Source organism: Phaethon aethereus, assembly GCF_964289735.1.
Source record: "Phaethon aethereus genome assembly, chromosome: 5".
Classification (NCBI taxonomy): domain Eukaryota; kingdom Metazoa; phylum Chordata; class Aves; order Phaethontiformes; family Phaethontidae; genus Phaethon; species Phaethon aethereus.
Window position 1 is genome coordinate 13,620,421 of NC_138579.1, and position 12,667 is coordinate 13,633,087.

The window sequence follows — 12,667 nt, forward strand, 5'->3', positions numbered from 1 at the left end:
TTAAACAGAAATGGAAATAAAAATTTTCCTCAGAAACAGATGACACTGAATTTTAATCTTAAAGTGTATTTCACAGCAACAATCACAAAAAAAGATTTTTGATGTGTGAATAAAAATTTATGAAAATATACATTTATGCCAGTATAATTTTACTTCTTTGAAACAGTGTGCAAATTACACCATGAGTCAGTGAGTAACTTAAAAATTCCAGCTGACTACCTTCCTATAATTTCATGGAATTTTCAGCTCAACAGAAAGTCCCCTCCAGAGACATTTTACAGTCGTACCCTTAGAAATTTTAAGTGCAGTGTGAACACTTAACATTCTCATTGTTTCCAGCAGCAGAACTTACACATACACTCTTCATATGGGCAAAGGATCTATACAAAGGCAAAAACAACCCAAAGCGAAGTAAGAGGAATGACAGAGCACACAGAGTAAAACCAGTAACAAGGTAAAATACATCCTCCGACACAATGTGATGCACATGTAAGTGAAGAGTCAGTAAGCGTGGCACCAAGTCAAATGCAGCAGGAATAACTAAGCAACCTCCTTTAAATCTGCTCTTGCTCAAGTATTAAAAACAATCCCCACAAGCTGCTTCAGTATATACCAGTAAAAAACCACCAGTCTAAGTCTGGCTATGTACTGTGGCTATGTCTTGACGTCCTTCGAAAAAAATCCAGCAAAGCCATGCAAAAGGCAATACAATAACAATCATTTGTACCAATATCAGTATTTTGACAATATCTAATACCAACTGATGAAACCCTTAAGTAAACATTTCACAATCCTATAGATACGAAAGGCCTACGTTCACTAAGAATAGAACTGCTGGTTGTTCTTGAGGAAGATGGTCTTGTTTCTCCTTTTTGAGGCAACACTTTTAGAAAGGAACACCGGATGGGTTGCCAAGCTATCGATTCAGTGTACCACTGGTTAAGCAATGTTAAAGAGCAGCAGTGCCTGAAAACTTGCTATGAGGATATGAGAAACTTTTGGCAAGATGGATTACTATGAGCTCCAGGAGTCAGGCTGAGTACCAATGAAGTCTGGGTGGTTTGGTAGGAAGGTACAGGTATCAGCCCAAACATGCAGCTCGTTCCCACCCCTTCAGATTATCAAATTATAATGGTTCACGTGGGAGAAGAGAACAACATGCATTTTTATCTCCTTTAAATCTCAGCTGAGGTTTATCCATTTGATCCCAAACCAACAACAACTATGACCCAGAAGCAGGACAGAAGATGCGTGCTGGCCATGAGAAATCCCATTTATTGGATTAGCAGGGGTGAAAAAAGTTTTGAAAGTCTTTTGCACAGGAATATTTCCACAAAAGTAAAAACAAGCCTGTAATTTTACAAGTAGCTGTAATTTTTTAATTTAAATTCACAGAAAGAGAATTAGCACAATTCATCACTGTGATGGAAGCATCTCTGAAGAAAATTAAGACGTCTACTCCACGTACCTCTCTTCCCAGGAATATTTTACTCGCTTCTCACAACAAAGAGTCACTGTACCTTAAATGTTTACTAAATTTAAATGTGTTGAAGGATTAAAGGAAATTAATATTTAAATAAACATACATGCTCAGACCAGTTAAATTCATCATCCTTGAAAGTACCTACTTATGTGGAAAATACAAGATGTGTGTGAAGGTGAAGATTACCATTAGACAGAAAATACAGAAGGCATAAGACAGATTTATTTTCCACTGCAGTATACACTAACAGGAAAAAAAGTCACATGAAAGGTGACTTTGAGATTTTTAGGTATGCTTTCATAATCAGCATAGGCCAGTCTCAGACTATAATAAAACATTAATATCCCAAAAAAGTCAAACCAAGCACATGTAAAGGAAATTATGCTTGAAATTTATCAAGTTCTTGGAAAGTATCATAAAGTTGGTAAATGGCAATTATCCCTGGATTTTTACACTTTTAACATCATGTTTTTATAATGTAGGAAGACTACCAGAAACATGTTGTAAGGCTCTGTGGTAGAAATGATAGTGTTCAACATTTTCATAAACACCACAGAACATGAATAGCGAGGTCATGCAGTTTGTTAATGCTGTATTCGTCGTCAGTTTGAAGAGCTACAGTAAAATCTCACAATACTGAGCAAATGAATGCAATGTGTTAGATCTTTCCAAAAGCTGATAATGTAAAGAAATGTGTGTGAAATATCTGACTCTGTACACTTACGAGTTCTAGCCTATTCAGAAGATACTTTTAGCGTTATGGATGTTCTGTAAAAAACATGTACCTGCCACAATTTTTTTCACTACTGCTGAGCCCCTAACAGAATATTAAGAAACGAACAAAGCATCCTTTTAGTATGATACTGCTTGCAGTTCCAGTCACCCGTCTTTAACAGTTTGCAAAAACATGGTAAGAATCATTTAAAACACTGTAACACCAAAAATTGAGAGTTAACACAGAAGTAAAAGTACTACCAATAGGCATGCTGGCACTAAACATATTAAAAAGTCTGCCTTAGTAACTGAAGGGAAAAAAAGAAAAAAGTTTACAGTAAGAATATTGCTCTTTGAATTTCAAAAAGTACATTAAAATTGATATTGCAGTATTTTTACATGACAGTAAGGCCAGCCATTTTTTGGTCCCGCATGCAACAAAGAATGACAGAATCATAGAATAATTTTCACCAGAAGGGACATCTCGTTTCTGCTAGTCTAATCCCCCATTCAAAGAAGGGTGAGCTAGATAAACCCGGCTGCTCTGGCATTGTCCAGTCAAGTTTTAAAGTTATCTCTAAGCACTCCTGTGTTGCAAGTCACATTTGGTTACTTCTCTATCACTGTGGACCTCTGAGAAGAGCCTGGCTCTGTCCTCTATACCCTCCCATCAGTCAGCTGAAGACAAGATCTCCCTTTAGCCTTCCCTTCCTCAGGTCAAACCAACCCAGCTCTTTCAGCCTCCTTTTGTACATCATGAGATTAATGGCTACTGTTCTGCATGCTGAATTTGTTCTGTATTACTTCTCAATTATGAACTTTGGCATCTGCTTCTCATTTAATTACAAATTGGATAATTTTTATTTTAAGCTCAGAAACAATTCCTGCAAAGCAAGAGTCTTGTCTAACCATACTTGCTAAAAGTCATTAAAAGTATCTTAAGGTCAGTTGTTTTTCAAGGAAGAGAAACACACGCTTAGTTCTTTCTAAAATGAAAGTGCCGAGCTTTTCTCCTTTAAGAAATAAATTGCATACTTCAGGTTTACATGCAATATGCAGCTTTCTTATGTTTACACATTGTCAGAAGGGACTTAACCTTCATAGCCAAGTACGAAAATATAAAGTAAGTGGAAATGCACCTTGCAATAGCTAGATAGCACTTGGTTGCTTTAAGAACCTGACAGTAGTTCATGGTCATCAGGTAACCTCTCAGCTCCAGATCAGAGGTGGCCCAAGCTCAGGGAAACCACCACCAGACAGGTGATTGGTGCTATGTTAGTACCTAACGTAACAGAACAACGATCTTTTCCCATGCTTTGACAAGCATGCAAATTTCTATCTAAATACTTAGATATTTATACCACAAAAACATTACTACTGACACTTTCAGTCCTGTAGAAAAGTACTATGTGGAGATGGAATATGAACTACCTTCCATGATCCCTTAACTCAAGAGCAAGGACAAGGAGCACATAGAAAGAACAGACAAAGTTAACATCACTCACATCTTCTTTGAAAAAAGTCAAAGCATCTTTCACAATCTAAAGTAACTTAAATAATGACAAAGTTGAATGTGTCAAAAAAACTGCAGCTCTGGAAGGCAGAGGAGAAGGATGGACAATGACATAATTGAAACAGGTTACGGCCTACAGGAAACATCAGTTTTGAGTTAACACATTATCAGGGTGTTCTCACCCTCCTTCCCACACAACTTTCAGTATGTCTTGCAAAACATCTTGAAAATAATTTTGGAAAAGCATGAACAGACATTACCAGTCCCAGCCAGTCAGCAACTAAGCCACTAAAGTAACTTCTACATTCTGCTACTTCTGCCATTGCAGATCAGAGCAGAGTTTTACCCGTATTTTGTTCAAATACCTGTCTTGAGTTCATAACTAAACTGGCATTTGGGCTACTTCTACATACTGATAAAACAGTATTAAGAGATTTTTCTTAACAGCAATGAACTGTATTCTAATGAAAAATGCCCACCCTCCCAATGAATAAAGATTTATAATATGCTTACAGAATGCCTACCTGTAACTGCACTCTCTACTACAGCTACAGTTTTCAGCAAGACAACTCACAACAGTAAATATGAACTGGTAACTCTGAAGCCCAGTGACAAATGTTTACCATTTGTCCTAATCCATGCTGCTTTTACAGCTGCTTTCTTTGCTTGAAGTGCTGAGATGGAAATCAAAAGGTCCCCAACTCCTTCCCCTAGGCCTCATCTCATTTATGTGGATCCTCCTGTCAGGGTGTTGAGTGCACTTCCATCACCCTAGGGGTTTAGCTGCCAGAAGGGTTCCGTAAGGAGAAAGACGCACCTTGAACACTCTATACAGCTCTGCTTCCCTCTTTATTATAATAGTCTTAAATTCATAATACCTAATAACCCTCTTCTCTGCGCTGTCCTAATGTCATCTTCATAGCTAGTGACCTGTCTATGCCTGAAGATCCTAAGATGCTCTCCATGCAAATATCTCACAACCAGTTGCTTTGGCCACACCGTTTGTTTCACAGCCATCTACAAGCTCAAGTCTCTATCCAGTATCACAAACCACAGCAGTTATTCCATGGCCATAATGGCTACTCAAACTGAAATGGTAGTTTTCTTGGAACCTTTGGATCATTCCAATACAAGTTGAGTTTTCAGTTCACCTTGATAACCAGTGACAAGCAGCTCAGCTGTTTTGTATTCTAGAAAGATCAATGCAGCAGTAGCACAACTCAGATCTCCTGGAAAGCCTGTAGCAGGTGGAATGACCAAGGGCTCACTACCCCAGCAAGCCAAAAACTCTCACTGAGCCAGTGTTTTCAGCACAAGCAAGTAGCATGCAGTAATGGCTCTATGCCACTTGCGTTCAGTGTGGATTAGGCTCTTTTGGTGCTTGGTATTTTCCAATAATGGGTCCAAAGTCATCTTCTGCAGACCTGATTTCTACACATTGGTCTTGAACAACTGCCAACAGTCTACGGTTGTGACAAAGGCCATAGTCTCACAACACCCGAATGAACAAAGGAGAGCAGGTGTATTGACAGTGATCAGGGTCAGACAACTGTCCAGTGGATACTGAACAAGTTCACAGCAAAGAGAAACACCAAGCCAGGCAATCAACACATCAGGGTCCAGATCAGCGAGGTACGTGACTGGACAACCACATAGCTGCAACCTAGCTGCGGCAACACCCAAGGCCAAGGGCCTGAGCTTAAAGAGAAATTCTGCAGGGAACCTCAAGAAGACTTCTCACAGCTCTTTCCACAAGTCTGACACGTCTGCACCATATCCAAGATGACCATGAGCACTGACAGCCAAATGAACGGGGATGGCATGGGCAGGGTATTCGGCACCCTGACACCTATCCTACAAATACCTACTGCTCCTCCTTATTGGTGACGGTGCAGATACCAGTGACAGCAACAGCAGTCAATAAGATTCTGACACCCTTAATTCCTAGTCACAAGATTTATAACAGCATTTTTAAAAGCCACCTGCATCTATTTTTCCAACTCTGTTGTTTTGGCAAAGCTCTAAGTAGCCCAGACAGTAAAGCTGTCTGCAGTTCACAAGGGGAAGGAAGAAGGTGAGCAAGCCCCCATTCCATGCCAGATCAGAAAATTTCCTTTTTATTCCGCAAACATAACACACTCCATATGATGCAGGTACAGAAAGTGCTTCAGAATTAACTTTAAAATCAACACTGCATTTTTTATTTTCAAAGAAGTCCTGAGAGCATAGTCCACAAGGCTTCACAGATTTTTTTTTAAAAAATAAGTTTAAGGCCAGATATGCTAGCTACAATATAAGGGTAAAGCAAAATACAATACGCCATCTCAAAATTTTACTTTAAAGATTATACGAAACTTGTGATAAAGCAGTATCTTCTCTATTACAAACTAGACCTACCAGAAACAACTGAGGGGCTTCTTCCCTCCCCCCCCCCGCCCCCAGCTTTTGACATTGAAGTTCTATCTCTGAAAGCTGCAAAGAGGAGTACTTCTAGAAATTTAATCCTATACTGCAACAGATGATGTAAAAGGACAACTGTAAAAGCAGCACGGATTGGGCCCAATAGTAAACATGTCATCAGGCTTCAGAGCTACCAGCGAAATTTTACTGCTATTAATTTGGTAACTATTGTTCTGACAGGCTTCATTTTGGAGGCAGATCAATACTGGTAACATCAGAGCAGCTAGTGAGATGTGGTACACACAAAAAACCAAAGCAACTTCAAAATACATGTATGTATGGAAGAGATGCTTATCCTCTCCCAGTGTGAAGAAACTCCTCTGGGCTATAATACCAGAGACCCGTTTTATTTCTTACCACCTGAAAAATGAAAAAAATCTCCCAGAAAATCTCCTTAATTGTTTACAAGAAAGTCCACTCTCACCACACATTTAGGAAAAAAAAAACCACACAAACACAAAACCAAAGCACAACAAACAAAAAACCCCAAGACAAACCACAAAACCCCTTAACCTCTACTCTACTACTGTACTACCCAGTGCACCAAAAATTTAGGTGTTAGGAATGCAAATTTCTCAGCAGTTTCTTAAAATCTGTTGTTCCCACAATTATGCATTTGATAGGAGGGGCAATAAATTCACAGACAAGAACCTTGTTATCACATTGAGACAAAGGATTATTAATGTTCATCATTATAACATTCCATCATTCTGATTCCAACCTTGGTTTGTTTTCCTGACTTGCACCTTTAAAAGATGGTGCTTCTCCCCTTCCAAAAGGCAGCATCTATCAGAGAATTAAGGCGATTTGCACACAGTGAAAAGCGAAGGCCTGTCTACAGGTCAGGCAGTTGCATTTATATTCCCTTGACAACAAGCACAGCGCCTATTCTAACTCAAGGGAATTTTATCACATTTCCCCTCCACACTCACAGGCCAAAATTAGAGTCTTCTAGAACACATCAAGTACCACTTCAGGCAGAGGAGGATATGGCTCTTTGAAAAGGTAAAGAGAAATCGTGATTTCTTAATACATGAAGACACCTGTGCTACTGCTTAAAGGTGCAGGCTTCTGAACAGTTGGGGTTTTTTAAACTTTCAAAGGGAAATTTTTTCAGTGTATGGAATATTAATGAAAAAAATACTCTTTTCAGCACTAAAATCTAGCCTACACCAGTGAAAGCTATGAAGCCAAGGTAATTAAGAATAGTATCAGCTGTGTCTCTTGCATATAAATGCCATTGTTCAAGGTGTGCTGATCCTGGCTAATACACATTCTGCTTTCATAAAAAGTTCTAAACCAAAACCATCTTAAAAAGAAGACATTAAAAAAAGCTTTGGTTGGTTAACAGCCAGCTAAAAAAATACACACACACCCCCCCCCCCAGCAATGCAAAATGTTACTAACTGCAAAAATACAGAACAAGAGATACACACTCAGTATTATGCAAAAGTATCATACCAACATATATTTTCCCAATGAATTACATAGAATGTAGATTTGCAATGCACTAATTCTGTAACCCAAAGGAACATATTCTGTGAAGAAATTTAACACGCAGAACTGCACAAAGCGATAGGCACATAAGAGTTTGCTTGTTAAAGCCAAACCGCATCTCTTCTAAGAAATGCTTTCTGAATACATAAAGGATATTTTCATAATAAATGTCACATCTCCTCCTCCCCCCCCCCCAACACTTCCAATTCTTTTACAAGCTGCAGTGGGTTTTAAAGGGCTCTAGCCGAACGATTCACGCTTTGAAGGACAGCAAACGTTCGCCCTTATTCTATAGAAACTGTATAGCGATAACTTGCCTCTTCCCTCCCCCCACTCAGTACCTTTCTGGGGTAGTGACTTCACATCCTTTGACATCAGCACAGCTTGAAAGGGGGATGGGAGAGTTACGGCAGAAAGCAGTAAAACCTGCTTTTAACTATGTATGCAATGCCTCGACGAATTCTTAAATCTTCCCAAAATGCATTTAAGAGAAAACGGGTTTCAACCCCCCCATCCCCCGGGCTGATTGCGGCTGTAACGAACCGCCCGGGACCAGGCTACAAAGGACTTCCTGCCCCCCTTACCTCAGCACCACAATAGCCATTTATTAGCTCGTCAGAGGGTCGCGATTCCGTCTCACACGCACAATAACTCACCTCTGATATGCAAAAGGGCCACGGGCTGGAACGGCCCATTGGAATTGGCTGCGTCAACCACCATCCTGCTGCCAGCTCTGTTACATGTCAACATCTAGGCTCCAGCAGGCAAGGTAATGTATTCCTTAAGGCGAGAAACCAGCCTCCATTTTAGTTTAAAAAAAAAAAAAAGACAGAAACTGAAGCGCTCTGCAGCTGGAGGGAGCTGGCTAGTTAGTGATGTCAGCGGGCGGGAGGAGCCCCATTGGCTAACGGCAGCAACTTCAAATGACACGGAGGAGGCCGCAAATGAGCGGAGGCTGGCGCGGGGCTGTCACTGCGCCCTGCCAGCCCAGCTCGGGGCGGGCGACGGGTCCTTCGCGTTTGTTTTTTTAAGCCAGGATGATCTCATTGCTGCGCTGTTATCCCCCCCGCCCCCCAGATAATATTCAGTACGCACCTGCTAGAAAAAGCACATGCGGTTTTCTTTTTCTTTCCTGAAAAAAGCCAAAAGCTTAATCTTCCCTTCAACAAGGTCGCCAAGAATTTACCAAACAGAAGTTCAACTTAACCGTGGAAAAACACGGCATTAAGGGCAACACCTACAACTTCAGCTTTCAAGCGCCTTATTAAAAAGTAGTTCACAGTACGGTACAAGTCCTTGAATTATTAGTGACTTATAATATAAAAACTCATAAGCATTCCCATTAAGTGTTTTATGAGTGGTTGCTAAAATGTATGTTATGAATAAAAATATATACATATGACATTCAGGAGATTAAAATCTCATGTTTCATGCTTATCTGAATATTTATATCAATCTAGAAATGGACTGATCTTAAGTTTAGCTTGATGTTGTTAGACCTGGATATTGCAAAACTCAGGTTTTCCTTCCTAGAAACTTCAGTAATTATAAGTAACATTTTTATTATTAAAAACTAAAGTATTGCAGCACTAAGAACCAATATATAGGCGTATTACAACAGTTTTTCTGCAGAACCCCAGAAATACAAAAGCAGCAAAGCATAAAAATCTCTCAACTTTTTTGTTAAATTACTTAAGGTATCTGGAACAAAACTGCAAGCAACCTTTTCTTCATCATACAAGACTTGCACATGTATTTTTACAATGAGCTATTTGAGGGACTATTTTGTCCCCCCGGTATTGCACCTCTGGGAGAGACGTTCAGAGAAACAGGCAGCTGGCACTTACACCATCTCCAAATCTATGCTTCTCCCCAAATACTATCTGCACCAGTATGTCACCTTTAAGTATTTCAGTTACTTGATCTATGACACTGTCCCAACTTCTATCTGCTCAAAAGAGGAGTACACACAAAAAAAAGAGGAAGAGATTTTTCCATTAGGAAACAAAAAAGCTATAGGGCATACACATACCTAGTTAGAAAAATTCTGTTGCACTACAATAATACACTGTCAAAGGTGAGTTAGAGCTGTACTGAACATTGCTTAATTGGATGAAGGGAAAATACTACCTGGAATATAAAAGAGAGGAATATGACCCATAAGACACATGAAGAAATCAGTTGGATATACTGATTGCTGACAAGGCCCAATTTGAAGTAGTACCTCTTGGGTGTCACAGTTGAAGAGAGATGTAAACCTGACAAGAAAGTCCAAAAGATGACTGATCTAGAAAATACTACTTAGTTATAAAAAATAAAGCTGCTCTGTCTGGTGTGGGTTGCTGTTTTGTGTTGTGGGGTTTTTTTTGTTTGTTTGGTGTTTGTTTGGTTTTGTTTTTTTTAATAGAAAAGACTAGACTGAGAATATCCAAGCATTTTTAAAAGTGATTACAGAGATGGAGGGAATTAGTTTTTCTACACTTACTGTGACAGTAAATTCCTCCTACATCAAGGAAGATTAGGTTAGATATTAAATTAAATCCTCTCACAATAATCATAGTGAAACAAGAGACTGCAAACTTTCTAATAATTTTTTTAAAAGGCCAAACATAATGAGTGATATAAATGTAGCTGATCCTGCTTTTGAGATCAAAGTGGACTACATGAACTTCTGATATCTTTTTAAACCTTTTCACTAAGACTACAGAGACTCAAATCATATGTCCTTCCAGTCTGAGCAAAAACAGGGGAGGTGTATTCTTGAAAATGTCAGGTTTTATGTCCATATATCCCTTGGGTATACCTTACATGTGGTGTTTTAATCTTGTAAACCAAAAAGCTCCTAGGGAGATATGCCTTTAATGAAACTAGATTTTAAAACAAAACCAAGAATGACCTCAAACAAAATTTTCTACAAGATCTTGATGGACGAAGAAAAAAAAACCTCAAGAATAACTCAGAACGCAGAAGAATTCTAAGCAAATTCTGTCTCTTTTCCCCATCTAAAGTACAATTAGACTGTTCTATAGTGATAAGCCACAGTATGAAGCAGCAAAAATTAGGTTTAACATTGCAGTTTATCTGGTAACCACATCTTTAAGAGGCAGCTGCTCGCTCTCTCCTCCTCTCTACTCACTTCTTTGCTTTAATGGTCAACTGCTGCTTCTGTCTCTTTGAAACTCCCTGCAAAGATTAAAATGGGTATGAAGACTGCTGGTACAGTGGAACATAACTACTGTACTGGAACACAAGAGAGCAAGAAGGGAGTGTTACTTTAGTTACAATGCCATTTCCTATTTTATACCTAAGCATGGCTGGAATAGTTGGAGGTTCATTAGCAAATTTTAGGTAATGGTCAACCCCCTTACATTGTTCTTCACTAAGTGAGTAAATGTGACATTTGCAGCGCTATCAGCAGTATTGGCAGAGCACTAAGTCACCTTCAAGCAAGTTTTCTTTGCAAGATACACTTAGCCTGTTCAGATTTCTTGCTCTTTGCAAGACTGTGTTACATCTGAGGCCAGTACTTAGTAAACTACCATGAAACTGGTTCAAACAGCCATAATTCAGTATATTTCTGGTGTGCTTCTTACAGTATGCTAGTGGAGTTGAGGAACTTCAATCTTTGTAAGATCTTTTGTTTGTTAACAAAATCTGGCATCTTCTGACCAGTTGTACAGATTCAGAGGTACATTCTGCTCAGGAGGTCTGCATGCCCTCCTTTTGTTTCAGCCTTAAAATACTGCACTTGCCAAAGGAAAATATTTACTGAAGTTGAATTATTTTGAGCAACTTCATTTGGGAAAAAAATTAAGTTAGGAATTGACTTACTAATGGGAAGGAAAAGAATATCAGGGCAAGTGGAATACAGCTAACGAGTATCAGGAGGAGAAGGAAGAGGGTACTTGAACAAATTTATGAAGACACTTCTGTTGCAAGAGAAATCAAAAACCGTATCAACTTTGGCTACCCATTTTTAGAATTAAACGAATGAAAAGACATAGTGGCAGTGTAGCAAAACTGTAGCTATTACATGTTTCTTCTGAACCCTGCTCATCACTTTTACCTTCCTGACAATGAGAATAAAGGGAAACCCTAAAAATTCTCAATATAATTATAATTTGTTACATTTAGGATCCAGCACTATAGCTGGTGAATTCTCTTTACACTGTGAGGCTATGTGGTATTTCTTTCAAAACAAACAGTCCATTTGGGTTGTGATTTAAAAAGCAACCAACCGCCCCCCAACAAATTCACCTGCCCAAAGGTTGCTATTATTTCCATTCTGAACTAGTTACTATTCTAACTGATAGTGACAGAATCAACAACATACTAGATAATGAAAATTGGATGAACTTCTATCATGAAGACACCTTGGGCAAAGTTTTTTGTCCAAGTCACCTCTCAGACTATATGAGAAGCTTTCATGTTTGGACTGGGAAGAAAGGGGACTATGTAGTCTAAACTCTAAGGTAACCAAAGACATAATTCCACAACTGCTGAAGTTGCTATTCCTCAGCAACCTAAGCAAGCCTAGTTGCAGACTGCTTCAGTCCCGTTCTTGCATTTCCCTCTGCTTTATTTTGCTCTCATCTGCTTCAGCAGTCAGAGCCACCGCTGAGTTCGTTTAGTCCACTAATCCAACAGAAAGCCACTTACTGTATTGTCAGGATGGTTTTCTGTTAACTTAGACTGTGTTCCATTGCAGCCTAAACTAAGTCTGTATGAGCTACTGCTGCAATACCACCTCTGAGGCACACATGCGCAACCATCTGAAATCGCTGTACAAGGGCTTGTGCAGCTGCATGTTTGAACCAGATTAGAAAACCGAGCAGCGTTAAAATGAGGAGACGGGCGAGCTGTTGATTCCATTATCTGGTTCACCAGACAGCCACCCAAAAAAAGCGACATGAATAAACATGGCTCACTTTTACTGGTAGGACCAACATACTTTACTTTTTTTCCCTCCAATTACAGCCTAAGCAAAACGTACCATTCTC

General features: G+C 39.3%; 1 protein-coding gene across 3 annotated transcripts in view; it reads right to left on the reverse strand.

Moving 5' to 3' along the window:
- The window catches only part of PPP2R5C (protein phosphatase 2 regulatory subunit B'gamma), an 82,452-nt gene that overhangs the window by 43,855 nt on the left and 25,930 nt on the right, over window positions 1-12,667 (reverse strand). For 2 of the 3 annotated variants that reach the window (XM_082000643.1, XM_082000642.1), the window contains exon 1: window positions 8,324-8,923. The exons of the other annotated variant lie outside the window; for it this stretch is intronic. In XM_082000643.1, coding sequence (XP_081856769.1) covers window positions 8,324-8,417 — 94 coding nt within the window. In that variant the 5' untranslated portion in view covers window positions 8,418-8,923. Of the gene's footprint in view, window positions 1-8,323; window positions 8,924-12,667 lie in introns of those variants that run through there. 3 annotated transcript variants of the gene reach the window in all.